Below are 19,986 nucleotides of genomic sequence, written 5' to 3' on the forward strand. Positions count from 1 at the left end.
TTCATTGTGTTGATCTGTTTCTGTATTTTATATTTAACTGAGGGTGGATGACCATGTCATAGTTCAAGACTTATTAATCGACAGAGACAGACAGACAGACAGACAGACAGACAGATAGACAGATAGATAGATAGATAGATAGATAGATAGATAGATAGATAGATAGATAGATAGATGGGGCAGTTCTTTTCACACAGATGATTGTCTGTCAGTGGCCCCTGGTAAAAAGGGGTTGGGGCCTGAAAGTTGTGGGCGTGTCATCGCGGGTGGAGTATTTTCACTCCACTGAACCTCTACGGAGTGAGTAATTACTGGCTCCGCAGCCAACAGAGGGAACACACGCTCTGCCACACAGAAAAACACGATCTCAACAAATTAGTAAAAGAGTTTAGTGTGGAATTTATACATGTTAAAGTGCGTGAAAGAACTCCAGTGGACTGCTGGGAAACACACTGAAGGAAATGGCAGGAAGCACCTGAAACCTGTTGCCCAGATCACTAACGCGAAAGGTGATTTTTTATTATTATTAATATTATTCACCTTTATTATACTCTTAAAAAAGGATTTCATTTTTGGACGTCAGATTTATTTTCCCTGTATTCTTCTCGCTTTTTCGGCGTCTTTTTTGTTGTGAATCCGCCGGATTGCATTCATCGGATGCATTCACCTGCCATGTGGAATTTAAAGCAGATAAGAAAGGAAACCGACGCTTAAAATGTTACTTTGTTACAAAGTATCTGCGGGAAATGAACTTTCGACCTTAACACGGTTTACTCGGTGAATGATTGACCATTCAGTCCACGGTTGCGCGTGCAAGCTTCCACGGTACGTTCTGACGCTCAATTATATGTTTATGATTTTCTGTAAAATGATTAAGCTATTGTTTGATTTAACTATAGTTGTTCTTTTACTCTTTCAGCCCGTGTTTAGAATGGTCTGTTTGAAATGCACTCACACAGTTGGAAGAAAGAGTGCTCGGGATCTGGAATGAAACTTCACTGTGATTTACAACCTTGTGGACTGTGGACATGCTGCTGGAGCAATTAAGGTTTCCTTTTGGGATTTCTTCTTTACGAAACGCAGCCATAAATTAAAAAAGGAAGGAAGGGTGGTGGGGGGGAAACCTGAGCTGAGAAAATACTCAAGAATTGAAATTCAAAGTTTTCCAGTATGAGAGAACCTGCAGATAAGGATCATTTCACCATGGAGACCTCTGGGATGCACCTGGTCGGATTTTGGCTTCACGTTCTGCTGCTGTTGCAACTGGCTCGGCTCGGCAGTGCTGCCTCTAAGGATATAGTGTGCGAGCCCATCACCGTACCGATGTGCAAAGGGATTGGATACAATCACACCTACATGCCCAACCAGTTCAATCATGACACCCAGGAAGAAGTCGGCTTGGAAGTGCACCAGTTTTGGCCGCTTGTCCGGATCCATTGCTCCCCGGACTTGCTTTTCTTCCTGTGCAGTATGTACACCCCCATCTGTCTTCAGGACTACAAAAAACCCCTGCCGCCTTGCAGGTCTGTGTGCGAGAGAGCTAAACGGGGTTGCTCCCCTCTCATGAGCCAGTATGGGTTTGAGTGGCCAGAGCGGATGAGCTGCGAGCAGCTGCCCATGCTGGGTGACACCGATCGGCTTTGTATGGACAGAAACAGCAGTGAGACTACGACTCTATCACCCCCTTTCCCCAAACCCACTCCCAAGGGAACACCACGACATAGAGCCACTGCAAAATCCGCTCCGCCGCAGAAGTGTGACCGTGATTGCCGTTGTCGGGACCCCCTGGTGCCCATCAAAAAAGAAGTACATCCTCTCCATAACCGTGTGTATACTGGTTCTTTACCCAACTGTGCTTTGCCCTGCCACCAACCTTTCTTTTCCCCTGATGAGCGTACCTTCACAACCTTCTGGATCGGACTGTGGTCGGTGCTGTGCTTTGTCTCGACGTTCACCACCGTGGCCACTTTCCTCATCGACATGGAGCGTTTCAAATATCCAGAGCGGCCGATTATCTTCCTTGCTGCTTGTTATCTGTTCGTGTCGCTGGGGTACATTGTGCGACTGCTCGCGGGCCATGAGCGAGTAGCTTGCGAGGGCTCCGGCGACCAACAGCACATCCTCTACGACACCACGGGTCCGGCCCTTTGCACGCTGGTTTTCCTGCTCATATACTTCTTTGGAATGGCCAGCTCCATCTGGTGGGTGGTGCTTTCCTTCACCTGGTTCCTGGCGGCAGGGATGAAATGGGGGAACGAGGCCATTGCGGGATACTCTCAGTACTTCCACCTTGCTGCTTGGCTCGTTCCTAGCGTCAAGTCCATCGCTGTCTTAGCTTTGAGTTCGGTGGACGGGGACCCTGTGGCTGGGATCTGTTACGTCGGCAACCAGAGCTTGGAGAGCCTACGTGGCTTCGTATTGGCGCCTCTGGTCGTCTACCTCTTCACCGGCTCCCTCTTCCTGTTGGCTGGCTTTGTTTCCCTCTTCCGAATCCGTAGTGTCATTAAACAGGGCGGCACCAAGACAGACAAGCTAGAGAAGTTAATGATCCGGATTGGGCTCTTCACCGTCCTGTACACGGTGCCTGCAACTATTGTGGTAGCATGCTTGGTGTACGAGCAACATTACAGGCCAGGTTGGGAACGAGCGCTGGCCTGTTCTTGCCCGTCAGAGCGCCAGCGGCTCGGCATGGGCCCTGATTATGCCGTCTTCATGTTGAAGTACTTCATGTGTCTTGTAGTAGGCATTACCTCAGGTGTTTGGATCTGGTCAGGGAAGACTCTGGAGTCTTGGAGGCGCTTTGTGGCACGGTACATGCCCTGTAGGACCCGGAAGCCACCTGTATCAGGGTCATCCATGTACAGCGAGGCCAGTGCCGCTCTCACAGCCCGAGCTGGAACGGCACCCACTGGGACCTATCACAAATCGGCACCCTCATCACATGTCTGAACATTGGCCAGAAAAACCTGTTCCTTTATAAACCCTATAACAGTGACACCGGTCATGACTCTAATTGAGCAGGTATCTATTCGACCTTCCACCAACATCACATCTGATGGACGGCATGAATACATTATGAAGGATTTTTACAGACTATTGGTTTTGTTGTAGTCAAGCTCTTTTCATTTACTGGTCTAATTCGAAAAGCAATGAACTTGTTGATACTTTGTGAGGAAAAGATCATTTTGTCAACTTTTAATTGTCACAAGCATCTTAGCTATTGTCTGTGGCTTTTAGATCATGAATGATGGGAAAAAAAGGTTAGTACTTGATATGAGTCAAGACAAATGGATGAGTTTCTGGAAATATTTTATTTATTTGTGTATTGTAAATATGCTATTCAAGAACATTGTGATATCTCAGCTAACAGCCGCTCTCTTGTGTTTGTGAGTTTATCAGCATTTTACAGGATGTGGGTATCTTCTGTTCCATCATTTTAAATACCATCTCTAGTTTTCTAAATTACCAATGTGTTTTAAGGTAGGACGTGAATAGATGCTTTCCTGCGCTCTCTGTATGCAACAACACTGTTCCAGCTTATACTGTGCAAGTGGAGGAAAAATGCAAGTATAGTGAAGAAGCAGTTCACTTTAAGTTGTTGCAGGCGGTTCTACACCAGTTCATGTTCACTGTATATTCAAGATTATCAACCTATCCTTCCACTGATAATAGATTGTTGGTTAGCATCAATTGGAGCGTGTTAAATGATAGGATGTGTATGTACCATCTATAGACTTGTGTGGAAAGTCTGTAGCTCTGTAATGTGAGCTTGACTTCCCTCTTGTGGTCAAAGGTTCAGGTGTTAACCAGCAGCCACACTAGGTTCCCTGAATAGAACTTCAGAAAAAGGCCAAATATTTACTGGTTTGGAACAACATCATTTATTTTGGTCTGTTTAAATCAGTGATTTATTTACATCAGTTTCCTTGTCAAACCTCATGATAGTTTTGTTTGTCATTTGAGCTTATTTGTGTTTTGAACCAGAAAACCAGTGTCGGGTATGCACTTTTTAGCAGGCAGAATCTGTAAACCTGTGTTGGTTTTGTAGATCTGTGTGAAATCTTTCAGTGGAGCATTAATGTGTAAATGGCTTCTGTTGTAGAAATACTTTTCCTATGTAGTCTTCAAAATGCCTCACAATTTCACTGCATGTCTGGTTGAGTGTACATACTCGTTCGGCTCTATTCATATGTAAATCTTGTAGAAGACGTCCTTTTAAGAGTCCAGACTGCAACTTTGTACATATGTTTAGTAAAAGATATGAAATTCAGTGCTACAATTTTAAAGAGATTCTTAGATATTTATGAAAAGTGTCTTTTACATGTTTCTTTTGTTTCTCTTATTGGTAGAGAATAAAAGTGAGGAGCAATTTGTGAACCTACAAGTCAAATGTTTGGTCAATCATTTATTGTGCTTTTTTTTTACTGCGGCTTAAAAAAAAAAAAAAAAAAAAATTCACCCTGTTGATCTAAAACAAATCCTACTGGGCATGTTCACCTTGATGCTTTGTTAGACGAGTGCTATAAATTTCAGTCCCTTTTTACATGCACTAAAAACCTGCACTTTATTTTATATATATACACATGTATGTATGTGTGTGTGTGTATGTTTAAAACAAATATGTTTCTAACATGATGTTAATTAGAACTTATTTAGAGAGAGAGAGAAAGAAAGAACTGTATGTGTTAAAATCCCTGGATAATTTTTTTTAGTTTTTAGTGTAATGCAACAAAACCCCTTAAACCAATCTTTTAAAAGTAAGAGTGACCTTGTAAAACATTCTTCAAAATTCAGACGTGTTACATGATTAGTGTTTATTTAAAATACTCCATCTGCAAATGATTTCAATTAAAAACTGACAGTTCACAGCTAGTAGCCTACATAGTAAGCAAAAAACAAAACAAAAAACCCTCATTCAGTCTGTTTTTGTCTCCATGTTGTTCTGCATTGGTTGGGTAAGGTGTAGGATCTTTCGACCGGCATAAAATCGTCGGGGCAGAGAACGAGTTGTCCACCGAGTGCCGTCTGTCCCGAGCAAAAGCTCTAAGAAAGAACGGCGTTGGATCTGCGGATGCCCACTAGGTTGTCTGCGCTAAATGATCTCCTCATGGCCACTCTGCTCAGATCCTTGTACTTATCCTCACATAGTCTTGAGATTGCCTTTGAAATAAACAAGTTAAACGGTATTTAAATTGACCCATTATTAAAAGATGTATGACTTTACGTCCAAAAACCAAAAATCGGTCACATTGTTTAGCTCCTCACCTCTAATTTCTGCGCTCGTTCGTTGCTCAGTGGCTCCAAAGGAAAGCTCAGGTTGTTGTCGTCTGCTAAAGAGCGCAGGTCAAAGTAATACTTGGCATAAACGCTGGCCGGTACGTTAATGTTAAACTGCAGCAGCTCCAGAAAATGTCTTTCCATCTCGTTCCTGAAAAAAAAATATTATTAGATTAAATTAGTCAAGAATGAATCTTTAAGTTAAAATCAATGTAAATAAAACTAATATACAGTCCATTATTTTGCACATCAAGCATTGAAAATGTGACATACTAAAATTTTTGCTACATCCAAAACTACTTTTAACAGCATTTGCAATTTTTATACACTATCGTTCAGAAGTTTGGGAACATTTTGAAAATGTTTTTGAAAGAAGTCTCTTACGCTCACTAAGGCTGCATTTATTTGATCATAAATACAGTAAAACAGCAATATTATGAAATATTACAATTTAAAATAACTTTTCTACTTCAATATTTTTAAAAGTGTAGTTTATTCCTGTGATGGCAAGGCTGAATTTTCATTATTACTAGTCTTCAGTGTCACATGATCCTTCAGAAATAATTCTAATATGATGATTTGGTGTTTAATCAATTATCTTTGAATAGAAACTTCAAAAGAACAGCATTTATTTATCTTTACGGTCACGTATACTCGTATTTCTTTTGAAAAAAATGATACATCTAGTTAGTAATCTCATTAAATGAGAAAGAATACAACTGAATAATTGTCCTTTTAAAAATTTTACAATTTACTTTGGGCAATTGAAGTGACCTGCACAAAAGCCGTGAAAATAAAAAGATAAATTCAAAATTCACCAAAACAAATTCATGCTATTTGTTAACTATTATAATAGTATTATCATAAACAATAAACATCTTTAACAGCTCCAATCCATCACAGGTACGGAGACTACCATCGTGGAGACAGTGACCCGAATGTTTTGGGAAGAGCAGACATTAGGTTGAGGTTGGTATGGGTGGTGTTGGGAAAGGGGGAGGGGGGAGGTTCGGTCGCTAAGGGCAACAAATGGAGTGGGCGAGAGCCTGGACCATTGTAGAGGAGTCTAAGAGCACTTGAAGCCCGCCAGCCCAGAGCCTCACAAAGACTGCTTCAATGAAAGGGATGAAAATATAGCGAAGGGGCAGAGAGGAGAGAAGAGGGACATGGCCTTTAACATACACAATCAGGTAGAACAGCACAAAAACAGACACGTACACACACACAAACCCTGTCTGTGTCATTTATATGGATATTGAGACATGAGAACAAACAAACGAAAAACAAGGTTTTGAAGTGTGTTGCTTCATTTTTTTTTTGTTGAAAATCTTGTTCCAAGGGATATGGGAAGTTGTGGGGTATGTGGGAGTTGTAGACTGGAATGAATGAAGTCTCCTTCCTGCAGCACGTTCTAGATTTTGGATGGTGCATTGATGCGTCACATCAGGACGTTTTGTTCTATTTATTTATACACGGACGGTACACATGAGCTGTAGCATTTTAGCAGAACGGACAGTGATTATATCATCTCACTCACATGTCCTCAACAGTGATGTCTTTGAGGATCTGACAGTAGTCAACGTTCCACACGGCCTGATCGTCCCAGACTTTCGAGGCCAGCAGGATGGCTCCCAGAACAATCCTCTTCCAGTTACATGGGCAAATGTCCAGCTCGGCATACGTCAACAGCCTCTCCAAATATACCTGCAGCAAAGACAGTGGAGAAGTACGTTGTCAGAAGACGCTTTTTACCAAGGCAGCTCGCAAGAAAGCATACATATTAGTGTGTGCAGATTAGAAATAAAATATAATCTGGATTTATGTAAATTTCTAAATACAGTACAAAGAAAGTAAAAAAATGTGATCCTTCAGAAATCATTCTAATATGCTGATTTGGTGTTTAAGAAACGTCATATAATCAATGTTGAAAATAGTTGTGCTGCTTAATATTTTTGTGAGAAGTGTGATATTTTTTTTCCAAGATTCTTTGATAAATAAGTTCAAATGAACAGCATTTACTTGAAATACACATTTTATACTATTATAAATGTCTTAACTGTCACGTTTGATCATTTTTTTGTGCCCTTGCAGTATCCAAATATGAATTAAAAAGTAGGAATTAAAAAAATCTTATTAACCTCAAACACTTGAAGATAGTGTATACTAATACATTATTTTATATTGTATAAATCAACATTAGTTAATGTATTATAAATTAATCTGCATGAACAAAAGTATATTTATAAAATAGCATGCTGTAAAAAATTTATTTATTGTTTTTTCATGATTTAACTAACAACTGAACCTTACTGTACAATGTTTTAATCAAAACATTTGTTTGTAAATAATCAGAATTGATTAACCACATTAACTGGTCATGAAATAGGTGAGCAGTAAAAGGTAAAAGAAAGAAGTTGGAATTGTGGAAAAGTACAGGTTAAACAAGCAAATGATGATTTATTCTCTGGTGCTCTACTGTCCTCTAGTGGACTGTCAGGAAAATGTGCCTAAGCATCTCTGTCAATAATCAAAGCCTCTTATTTTTTGCACATTGTACCTGTTATTTATTCTACTATCTTTTTTCTCATTGTATTGTTGAAAGTGGAGCAGACCAGTCGGACAGACTGCCATTCTCTTACCAGAGTGACGATTGCACACTCGGCCGTGAGCTGTGCTGCGCTGAACAGTGTCCGGACGAATCGATAGATGAGTTTGTGTTCGGGGTCTGTGCGGGAGTAATCGTCAGGAACCTGCTCCCTCTGCCAAAAGTAGCATTTATATACATAACATGCTAATGTTCACAATTTCTAGTTCAACGTCAAGCTCAAATGCCAGCATGATGCCAAAGAGACCTTCCACTATAACAAAGAGTCCCTGTCATTGTGCAAAGTACAAAAACACTTCTTACAGTGCTACAGAAACGCATTTCCAAAATCCATTTCAGCTGGATCAGATAAAATGCACAAATCGGATTGCATTAAATGTTTTGCTGCTCAGACTAAACAGCTAAATGGATTTGATGCACACAGAAATAGATATTGCAGCCTGTCCGTGCAAAACCAAATAGTGACTCTAAAATGTGAAATTGTCCATCAGCTGCTGATGAAACAAGATAAATAAGGGGTTAACTTACAGATAAGGGGTGCATTTTTTCATCAAAGATGTCCAATGACCTATTGGAGTCCCTAAAATGGATTATCACAGAACATATTTAAAATGTATATGAAATACCTCATCAAACGTATAGTTCAAATCATTTGCTCGTGGTAAAGTACATAACCAAACCTACCTGTTTTTAATGTGGTAATATATTGCTAATGTGACACTGGAAACGGAGAACAGAAATGTCAACATGCAAACCAAGACAAAATAAAACAACCAACAGTACTTTTTCATTTTGCTTTTACATGCATTCATTTGTATGTACTCATTAATGTGTATATTTTACTATAAACAATACTGTAGAAATGTTGCAATACTACAGTGAACCTTCACTGACCATTTGATTGTGCTTTTCAGGTTGGGCTGACTAACGGTACTGTCATCAATGAATATCGTAGAGCAGGAACTGTACTTCTTTGAAAGCAGACCAGGTGAGACCTTTGGAAAGGACCAACATTTAATACGCTTGCAGCAAGACGTTCCAACCGTATAAGCAAGCAAGACCACAAAACAGAGTCCGTAGCACATTCACTCACGTGGTTTATGTGATTGCTTTTCCTCCTATCCCGTACTGAAAAAGAGAAAACCAAGGGTTTTTTGTTAAACATTTCTACAACAAATATTGACAAGCTGTGCCAGTGGCCATTTATGGGTCAGGACTCAGGACACTTAGTTAATATGCAGCTGCTGACTAGGTAGTAAAATGAAATTATTAATCACTCACCATCCGTCTGTGACTTGCTAAGGAAGATCGTGCTGGCGCGGGCATGATCTGAGGGGTTGGACTCTACAGCCAAATCTAAAAGAAAGATAGTTAATCAATCAATCAATCAATTGATAACATATAGGCATAATTACAAGCATTAGGAATGGGTGGTGTGTACTTAATTATCAATGAAATATAATACTTCTATAATTTCACACATATACTACTGTTCAGAGGTTTGGGTTGATTTGATTTTCTAATACTTTTGAAAAAAGTATCTCGCATACCTTACTAAATATCATTACAATTTAATAAAAAAAAACACTTTTCTATTTTCATATATTTTAAAATGTAATTTATTCCTCTGATGGCAAAGCTAAATTACTCCAGTCTTCAGTGTCACATGATCCTTCAGAAATCATTCTAATATGCTGATTTGCTGCTCAAGATACTTGATATTTCAAATTATTATCAATCTTGAAAACAGTTTCATGATTTTTTTTGATGAATATAAAGTGAAAAGCATTTGAACTTTTGTAAATGTATAAACCTCTTTCCTGTCACTTTTATGCATCCTTGTGGAATAAAAGTACTGATTTCTTTAAAAAAAAACTTGTCTGTATTTGCAGTACAGAATATTATTTACAATTACTTGCTCACTATATCTGCAAATAACAAGGAGGCAACATTTTTTTAAGATAGAGAACTAGTAAAGCACTTGTGGCAGTGGTGATCAATCAGAATAAATATTCATCTTCATCTTCAAACTGAAAACCCCCCTAACAACACTAATAAAGGTGGTGTGTCGTCCTATTCGGCACGCTTAAACTGACTGGCAGGAACATGCCGCTACCCGCTCTTGCCACAGGAGCGAGAGGAGTGGTGGGCACAATGAGCCTATTGTATGGGCACTGCAACACAACGCTAGCTTAAACCCATAGCTCCGCCCACAACACCATGCACCACAGGAGCCGTGCCAGTCAGATACGTTACAATAACAGGATATTATACTATACTGAACATAAATTCAACTATACTGAGATGGTGTTTATGTTTGTCTATATCTGTAAAAAACGTTCTACCCAAAGTGCAGCTCAGAATGCTAGAATTGAGGATTTTGCCCAGACCACTTCTTGAAAAGTTGTCTTTACCAGCCAATGAAAAGGCATTCTTTCTGGAACTCAGTGGAGACAGGGTCAAAAGATTTGTGCCAGTGCTGCTAAGTTTTACCGTAAACACACTCCAAGGAGATGTTTGGACAGCTGCAACCATGTCATGGGAGCTACAAAACTGGCAGGAGGTGTGTAGCGCAGGTGCAGGGCAAAGGGATTCTTGAGAGTTCTGGGTACCCAGTTTTAGACGACTTTACAGTCTACAGCCCGAAATGTACTTTAACATGTGAAAGCAAACACAATTTTGTGTCCCAAATCAAATGTCAAATCATAATGCATGTAGCATTGTCAGCAGTACCACAAGGGGCACTATGACTGCAAGTGGGTTTTAGTGTAAACTTCTCTTGCAGGTCAACAACTATGAAGCAACAGTTTGAGAAAAAAAAAAAAAGTGTATAGTAAGCTTCACGAATAACAACATATATATTTAAAGGTAACTATCAAAATGTCACTCAAAGATCCCATTCACCTATGGTCACTGCATAGCGTTTCCAGGGGCTACATTCAGGTACATCCAAACACATACTCTAGAAAATGAAAACCTCAGAGCCAGGCAGTACCAGCCTTGACATCTTTCTTCAACACAAATAATCACAGCCATTTCGTATCAGAGAATATAAATGTCATGGCAAAGTAAAAATGCCAAGTCCAGTTCAGTTGGGAAAATCTGAAGACTTATTTCTCAACCAAACTCTTATTGGAGCTGAGGCACAGAATCCTTCACAGAGAGATCGATGGACATGGGTGAGAGAGAACGCTGACCGATAGGAAGGTGCAGCTTTAGTTAACACCTAAGGGCGGCAAACTAGAGACAATTATCTGTTCGTCAGCTCAGTTTTAAAATGCGAAACTAACGTCACACTGCAGGAAAATACAAATGTGATCTTTCTTGGTGGAGCACAAACACTCCTTAACTGTGGTAAAAGCCATGTAAGGAACTCCCATAAATTATTGCTTTAAAGCAGTGGTTCTCAACCGGTGGGGCGCGCCTCCCCGGGGGGGCGCCGACACTCTCCCGGGCAGAGTCCTGCAACGGGTCGGGTACCCGCGGGTACCCGCATAAAAGTGGCTAAAACGGGTGGATTGTGACATTCCTAAAATTCACGGGCGGGGATGCGGGCGGATAATGAACTCCTTGCGGGCGGGTAACGGATGAAAAATATGTGCAATATTTGTATGTCTAAATTACCATTACACATACGCAAATATGTGTTTTAGTCAGGCCGTCCTTAAAAATATTCTTGTTTGCAGTAACCCGACCGACCCTGTCAATTTAGGACCAACCCAATTATTTTTTTCCCCCCTTTTTAGTCCGACCGACTTGCCGGTAGTGAACTTGTGTTAAGACCTACCGATTTTTTTTTTACTCTTCAAACAACTAATACAAATGCAATAAAATGATATTAATTATATTTTAGTAAGTATTGTGTATATAAATTGCCCATATATAGGCCTACATACAAACATATATACATATGTCTTTCTTTTAAATAAAAACCGGTGGCGTCATCTATGATTATAAGGGCTGTAGGCTATATGCGAAATGAAACCGAAATCGCGACACTCAGGGCCACGAACCTACAATTAAAACTTTCACAGAGATCTCAAACAAACATTAAAAACACCAAATATTAAGAATTGGCATATCAAGCAAAATAATATTGATAAATGATCGAAAATCGTAGCCTATCTCCCCCTCCACAATGCTCACCGGCAATGCTCCGACATTAAATTTCTCTGTACTGTATGTGTTGTAGCCCTGTCATTAAAAACGATTTAGTTTCATATTCATGTTTAAATAAAATAATATATTTTTTTAAATTTCATGTTGATTATATGAAAAGTGAAAAGCATGAATAAGATAAGATGATCCCGAATATCGGGAGACAAATGCAGTGGGCAGACATGATTTTGAACATTTCATTAAGTTTATGTAGAAAACCTTTCTTTAAAGTGAATTTCGTTTCGTATTAATTGTATCTTAATTTTAATCAATGTTTCATCAACCAATTTATTGGATTCAATAAATAGGAGGTAAATAGGCTATAGCAGGCAATAATCACGACACGGTGGCGCGGGCGCGTGAACTTGAGGCTCGTCTCTTAAATAAACCGAAACTCAGCGTATAAGCTACTTGCCTCACAGACCTGAGAAATAGAAATCATGAAATGTCTACTTTTAAACAAAACAATAAAAAAAAAATAAAAGAAAAAGAAAGCAGACTGCTCTCTGCTTATGCAATCCGTAATGTGATTTTCTCTCTGGCGCGCTCATACTGCGAAGATCGCGAGTCAGTCAGCATCGTCAACTTCAACTTTGACACAGAAAACACTTGTTTATTAATAAACAATTGAAATGTATCCTTGATATATTTGACATATTAATAATCATTACTTTTCCCAGTTCTTTGTGACAGCTTTTAGGTGCGTTATTGGCAGCGCACCCTATGAACGCGTCCCCACCACTCAATAGATTTTAGCTTGTGTGTGATTTATCGCGGGCACGGGTCGGGTAACGGGCCGAATATTAACGGGTCTGGGCGGGTGCGGATTTAATTTTGATATTATCACGGGTGACGGGTCGGATCTGGTGCTGAACTTTGCGGGTACGGGCGGGGGCGGGTCTCCAAAAATGGACCCGTGCAGGACTCTGCTCCCGGGGGGGCGCGAGTAGGCTACAGGATGGGAGGGGGGGAAAAAAGAAAAGAAAAAAATTTGCATTTTTTTTTTTATCACTAAACTACTGTCATAAAAAGTTATAGTTTTGTATATACATAACTCCTGAATAAAAATTAAAATGTGTTTGGACTGATTTAAAAAAAAAAAGTTGAACAAATTTGATTGGTTTGTCGATACTGAGCGCAAATGCAGGTGATAAGCGGTTTTATTAAGCGAGTCATTGAGTCATTCATTCAAACGATTCGTTCAAACGGCCGATTCATCAAGAATGAGAGATGTTTGTGAATGGGTCATTGAATCTTTGACTCAACCGATTCGTTCAAAACACTGAATCATTCAAAACACGATTGAGATGCGCTATGCTGTGATCTTTGTTTGGATTCATCGGATCTATTTTCGCTGCTAAAATAGACCAAAACAGTCATTATTTCGTCTAAAATGTAAGTGACTTAATATTATTAACTTGTTTGTTGAACTGTCAAATGAAATCAGTGTCACATTTTCAATCGTGATGGTAAATTAAGTGATGGTAAATTGTCAGCTCTCTTGGTCGTCAGGTCGTGTGATGTATGTTGCTGAACTGTATTCAAATGTTATAAATATAAAAACACTACATTTTGAAATTTAACTGCAGTATGTCAGTTTAGTTTGTGTGTGCTGCGCTCATAGACTTTAGAAAACGGCGCTCATTTGTTTGATTTCTCCTCGAGAAGCTGCGCAAGCCTCAAAAGTTTAAGGTCCTTGCACCCTGACTGAGTCCGAAACTGTCGTATTCGTTTTTTCATATTCGTCATTTGGTGGCTCTCAATTGTCAAAAACAGCCCTCAAAATATTTGCTACGGATGCGAAAAATGCAGAAAATCAAACCATCCGAATTAATTTTTATGACGGACGGAAGTTTCAGAGGCTGCAAACGTATAAAACGTGAGGTCGTATTTAGTTTTATATATAAAAAACGAATAATCTAGTCAGAATATAACTTAGGCTACAGTTAAAGCTTTCCTTTAGTTTTTGTGAAATGCTCACACGCACGCACGCACGCACACACAAACATGTTTAAATACATTTATGTTGTTAATAAATAAATAACAATAAATTGTTGTAACAGCAATATCTCCAAGTTTTGTTTTTCACTGTAAAAATGTCATGATTTGCCAATGCAAAGAGAGTACCGCCACCTTTCCCCCCCACTTCAAGCACTGATTATAACACAAACAAATCATCCTCCTGGCGACTTTTTTTTTTTTTGTCAAAAGCGACAAATCCAGCGACTTTTACTGGTGTCTGTGACGTCGCCTTGAAGATTCTCCTTCCTTTCGCGTCGACATATTTGTCTGAGGCAGGATTCTCAAAAATGACTACACTCAAAATGAAATACCGCAATCGTGCACAAATCGAGGATGATTTGAGGCTATGTTTATCAAACATTGAGCCAAGAATTGAGGATATTTGCAAGGCAAAGCAGGCTCAGGTCTCACATTAACATCACCTACCTGCAAGCTTCTGTAAAAAATGCAGATGATGCCTACTATTAGGCCTAGTAATAATAACAATAATAAAGCATAAATTGGCGGGTGGGTCACTGGGGCCCCAACTGCAATGAACCAGCTTTTGGGGGGCCCAGCTTGCAAAAGGTTGAGAACCCCTGCTTTAAAGGACTAGTTCAACAAAAACAGAAAATTTTATTATAATTTACTCACTCTCATGTTACTCCAAACCTGTTTAACGTCTGTGGAAAAAAAGAGGGAGACCAGTCACTCTCTTCCATGCAATTACAATGACTAGGGACTGGAGCTCAAAAGAATGATTCATTGACGACTCAAGTATTGCTTCTATCATGAACTCTGATAAACATGCCAAGTAAATTATGACTTTTAGCTATTTGAAAGGAAATATAGACCACTTTTTTGTCATTTTGTAACGAGACAGACCCACTTTTCAATTTTGTTACTGGAAATGATAACTTGGATAATCTTCAAAAATGTATATTTTGCGTTCAGCAGAATAAAGAAATGCATACATGTTTGGAGCGACATGCAGGTTTGTAAATTAATGAGTATTACTATTTTTGATGAAGTCACCAATGCTGCATTTATTTGATCAAAAATAAAGTAATATTGTGGAATATTATTACAATTTAAAGTAACTGTTTTCTGTTTTAGTATTTAGTATTTCTTATAATCATCAATGTTAAAAACAGCTGTACTGCTTAATATTTTTGTGGAAACTGTGACAGATTTTTACAGGATTTATTTGAAATAGAATTTTTTTGTGATTATGTAAATGTGTTTACTGTCACTTTTGATGAATTGAATGCAGTGGTGTCAAGCTCAGCTCCTGGAGGGCCACAGCCTTGCAGGGTTTAGCTCCAACTCAATCTGCTTGGAAGTTTCTAGTAATCCTGAAAACCCTGATTAACTGGATCGGGTGTGTTTAATTAGGGTTGAAGCTAAACTCTGCGGGGCTGTGGCCCTCCAGGAATTGAGTTTGAGACAACTGATTTAATGCATCATTGCTGAATACAAGTATTAATTTATTTATTTTTTTAAATCCCACCAACCCCAAACTTTTTCTGTATGTGCTAAACAACTGAGATTCATTCATTCCACAGGTCTCTATAGCTCATGTCCTCAACTGACACTCCCATTCCCCCACCACCAAAGTCAAAAATAAGCCCTGGGGGTAGGGCAGCCGTCCTCACTGAGAGGAGGAACACGGCTGTAGTGTGGCGTGTACAAACAAGGGGTATGTGTACCTCACAGACAGATTTTGTTCCTTAAAAAAAAAGAGAATTCACGACTTTGATAAATAAATGTCAGTGTTGTCACTGCAATAGAAATAAATCACAAATAATATACTTTAATGAAGATATTATCAGCGCTCGTCTTTCTTGCACTTCTCTTCTGGTGTGGTGGTTATTAAAGGGTACGTAAGGCCTACTAACGGGTAAATAAGACAAAAAAGATGGGGAAACCCTGGCATAAGACACCAGAGAGAAGGGATTCTGTTCATGAAAATAGTGAGACAGTTTAACACAGGAAAACTAAGTTTATCCAAACTCAACCTCTAAGCCCCAAAGGGAACAAAACGTGCCTCATTCAGATTCCCAACGAGAGAGAGAGAGATAAGGAGAGAATGCAGCTGTCCCAAAGATTTACATCACTGGGATGCCAGGAATACTAAACATTTTTGATCGTCTCAGCCAGTTAAACTTAGAATGGTTTTTATTCACATCTCCAACAGAATTCCAAAATGAACCATGACCTGGAATGTCTAAATCATAAAGGATTAACCACAGCCAAAGTAGTGGAGTTTACACTGCTGTCATATGTGCTTTGAAACAAAGATGAAGACATGTTGCTCTAAATACAGTACTGGACATTAAGTTGTGTGTGTGTGTCTATATACATCTCCCCTGAGGGTAAAATAGCTCAGGCTAAATAAACAGCAATAAAGACTGCAAACAGCCCCAAGAGGCTTCACACACGTATCCCACATACTAACAGACATCCTTCTAAAAATCTCCATAAACCTCTTTTCTTTCAGTAACAATAGCTGATTTTTTAAGTTTGCAACTGGAATTTTGACAAAATATCATAGGCCGGCCATTTTCAGAGCAAACCAACCAACACAGCACTTAAAGTGTTGAGCTGTTAGGAGAAACCCGACCCGTGAGATGAAGAGGTCAAGGCATCGGATCTCAGTGCAGTTCTTCAAGACGCTGTGACACACGAATGTGGAAACACAATAACAGAAGAATAGAACAGAATAGAAAAGTTTCGCATAGAATAAAATGTTGTTTTGTGGTGACAGTGACATGGATCAACCCTTGCAGGGTTCAACATTTCAGTTAAAGCTGTAGCCTAGATTTGGTTCTCAAATCTGGTCCTGGGGAACCTTGGAAGTGCACATTCTGGATGTGCCCTTATTGGACACATCCAGTTCAGACCAGGAAACCTCTTCTAATAAGCACATGATATAAATCAGGTTAAATAAAGAGACGTCCAAAGAGCGCCGTTGTCTGGCTCAAGGCTGCTCGGTTTTGCTAGTGGGGATCCAGCATCCTGCAAAGTTAATTTCCAACCCTGTTCAATCACACCTGTCTGTAATTATCAAGTAAACATTAAGACATTGATGAGCTAGTTCAGGTGTGTTTGAGCAGGGTTGATCTTCACTAGCAGGACTGAGGAGCTGTGGTCGAGAGATATTTTATCAGTGAACTACAACACACACTAACTTACCATCGGGCACCTCTCGATCACTGATGTGCTGCAGGTATGGACCGGTGTCATCGCTCAGGTCTGTGTTGATCTGATAGTCCTCCAGACGCTCCACCTGTCGGGGTAGTTTGGGGCTCCCATTGGGAGACACACAGCAGGACACTGTATTCCCCATGATGACACACACAAGCACGTGCTCTACCTGCTCAGGTGTATTGGTCTATGACAAACACCTTTGAAACTCACACCGGGGCAGCTTCTGATGTGAATCAATGAATGAGCTCAAGCTAAATGAAGGTACATGAAGAGCTGAAATGGACAAAGAGTCAGCATTGCAGTCTTGCTGCTCCAGAATCAAGAGGTATTTTACTATCTGTGCCAGTCATATAACGGGACTCCATGCATTTAGACACAGTGCCACAAAAGACCTTTAGAACCCGAGTAATCAATACAACCGGATATAAGACACGTGACTGAAAACATATCACTAGAAAAGAGCTGTCTGAGATTATCGCATACGGATTTATTCTTTTAAATTAGCCGTACATGCTAACGGCTAATATTGATTCATTGTGAATAGGCGAGTTTTTAGCCTCCGAGCTAACTGAGATAAACAATCCCTTTAACGCTGATTTAAATGTCCGAATGAGTACTAAATCAAGCCGGTTCGGCGGTTCAAATCGGGAACAGATGAAATAGCCCCTAAAGAACAGACTTCCAAGCATTTATCCGTCGTTTATAGGGCAGATCTCTGTGTAGGCTGAAACTCTGAATCCAATAATCACTTAAATCCTCAGGCCTTCGGCCCGTAGCGAGAGAAAATTAGGATTTGAGCGCAGCTGAAATAAAGTCCTGTCCATTTACATGCGCCCAATTCAAGCGCCGGGTTTGTTTTGAGTTATTAGAATTTGTCCACCGAGTCTCGTCCGAGAGTCCCCCCGTTATCCCCTCCTCCTCGCCGGCCAGTGCAGCAGCAGCAGCAGCAATCCGCTCCCCGCCACCACCGCCATCTGCTCCGAGTGACGCAGGAAAGGACCCGCCCCGTTTCGACATTCCATCAACTGCGATTGGATGAGTTATCAAAACAAACTAAATATTTGTTCGAGGATTGGTGATTAAAACTGTCAATCTACGCCGTCAAGCTAGAGATTTAAACCCCGCCCATTTACACACCTCTTTGTGAATGGAACGAAATGGAATTCTAGCGTATTGTACAGTGTATACTGTAAGATGCCTGCTATTCTTTTGAACATGTCAAATCTTATAGACTATGTAATGATAAACATTTCAAACAGTAGTATACATGTACAATTCAGGGAGTTGTGTCTGGTTATCAACTCTGAAATAAAAATGGTAGGGTCATTCAGCAGAGTCGCTCTACTTTGCAACAGTTTAATTACATATTAAATACCAGCAAATCAAAAAAATGCTCAAATTTGTATTCAGTATGGTTAAAAAAAGTGTTAAAATGTACATTTTTGTTTTAAAATAAGTTTGAGTTTAGATTTCACGTGTAACAAAATCTGCATGTTCCTGCCACAAATCAGAGAGATATTCTCTATTTATTACAAGTTTTATTTAATATGTATAATAAAGTAATTCAATTACTACAATTTTAGTTTTAGAATATGTTACAAAAAAGTTGTTCCCCAACCAATGCATAATGTTCCTTTAATAAAAGGGGGAATTCTAATTGGACCACTTTCTTGGTGTAAAGGTCATTACAGGTGATGGTTCATTAATGGAGAATGAGAATGGTTCATTCTTATTATTTTCATTCGTTTTGCTAAAGTTTGGACAATTTTATGTCACACTTTATTAGAGTCTGTGGGGTTACACTAATAACAAATCAAAATGTTCTTACCTGCCATTTGACTAAATATAGCATATTAAATTAGTTATAAATTCATAGCAATACATTTTATTACTTTTTATTAGCAGTCAGTCTTACAAATTCATCTCACTCAATTCATGTTTGCCACTCCAATTAAAAAATAAGTTACTTTAGATTTTAAATCCAATTTTGTAAAAATAAAATAAAATAAAAACTTAACTATTGAATGTCTACCAAATTACCATCCAATCAGACAATAAAAACGTGAATGCAAGGAGAAAAAAAAAAAAAGGTGATTCACTTATTTGGGGTCTCACTCAGCTCCTCAGTACATTGCATTGTGGGAAACATTTTATCAGTATTAGGCAGTATTAGTATTTTATTAAAGATTTACATTTGTGTACAAAAGGGAGGTGGGGGGAACAACAACAAGTATACACAACTGTATTGTAACAGTAATAGAGTGCAAAGCTTCTAAAAATGTAAGCCAATTCACAGAGTATATACAATAGGCTACACTTCTAAACTTTTGAAACACTATAAAATCCTACTGGTACTGTACATAGTGTCCAAAAGGTGAAAGCTTTCATACAAAAAGTGCATGATGTGTTTGTCCAAAATGAGTGGGATCAAACATTGCTTTAGATTGATTGGTCTTTTGTATGCATGAAGGCAAACACACACATATTCGCATATTTCAGAGTTCACTTTGGCCAGCATGGCAGTAGATCAATCTCATTGCATACAGGGTACATACAAAAGGGGAAAAAAGTTCATGTCAGTTCACAAAAGTAAAGATTCTATCACTGAAACAGACAGAATTTGCATTTCTCTGAAAGCTGAGGTCAGTCTGTCCTTCGATGAGATTCTTGTGTCGGAAAATAATTGGTTTTGTGAGAAATCAGGTTGCATGTCGGCTTGCATAAGCAGTTAAGAC

The 19,986-nt window shown here is 39.3% G+C and overlaps 2 protein-coding genes across 3 annotated transcripts; one reads left to right on the top strand and one right to left on the bottom strand.

Moving 5' to 3' along the window:
* The first annotated feature begins 297 nt into the window (after window positions 1-297).
* fzd5 (frizzled class receptor 5) lies at window positions 298-4,384 on the top strand. Of its 2 annotated transcripts, none has more exons than XM_084122839.1 (2): window positions 298-825; window positions 920-4,384. In XM_084122839.1, exon 2 carries the CDS (start codon window positions 1,171-1,173, stop codon window positions 2,947-2,949), a length of 1,779 nt encoding a protein of 592 aa, XP_083978965.1. In that variant the 5' UTR covers window positions 298-825; window positions 920-1,170; the 3' UTR covers window positions 2,950-4,384. The 2 variants fall into 2 exon arrangements, with proteins under 2 accessions (XP_083978965.1, XP_083978966.1); XM_084122840.1 differs by having other exon boundaries at window positions 298-509.
* A 415-nt stretch (window positions 4,385-4,799) lies between these two features.
* On the bottom strand, window positions 4,800-18,256 carry ccnyl1 (cyclin Y-like 1). The gene is made up of 10 exons (XM_084122842.1): window positions 17,237-18,256; window positions 9,164-9,238; window positions 8,976-9,010; window positions 8,777-8,877; window positions 8,567-8,602; window positions 8,411-8,462; window positions 7,917-8,036; window positions 6,815-6,981; window positions 5,266-5,428; window positions 4,800-5,160 (listed from the first exon to the last, which is right to left on the bottom strand). Exons 1-10 carry the CDS (start codon window positions 17,388-17,390, stop codon window positions 5,044-5,046), a joined length of 1,020 nt encoding a protein of 339 aa, XP_083978968.1. The 5' UTR covers window positions 17,391-18,256; the 3' UTR covers window positions 4,800-5,043.
* Window positions 18,257-19,986: the final 1,730 nt, after the last annotated feature.

This window comes from Abramis brama, assembly GCF_963993115.1.
Source record: "Abramis brama genome assembly, chromosome: 8".
NCBI classification, from domain to species: Eukaryota; Metazoa; Chordata; class Actinopteri; order Cypriniformes; family Leuciscidae; genus Abramis; species Abramis brama.

What these genes read in the sequence shown, in the direction of transcription:
- ccnyl1 (XM_084122842.1), bottom strand. Translation starts at nt 17,390, where the DNA reads ATGGGGAATACAGTGTCCTGCTGTGTGTCTCCCAATGGGAGCCCCAAA. An exon ending in AAAAAATGCACCCCTTATCT is followed by an intron (nt 8,037 to 8,410) that starts GTAAGTTAACCC and finishes TACTTTTGGCAG; the next exon opens with AGGGAGCAGGTTCCTGACGA. An exon ending in AGTGTGCAATCGTCACTCTG is followed by an intron (nt 6,982 to 7,916) that starts GTAAGAGAATGG and finishes TCTTTGCTGCAG; the next exon opens with GTATATTTGGAGAGGCTGTT.
- fzd5 (XM_084122839.1), top strand. Translation starts at nt 1,171, where the DNA reads ATGAGAGAACCTGCAGATAAGGATCATTTCACCATGGAGACCTCTGGG.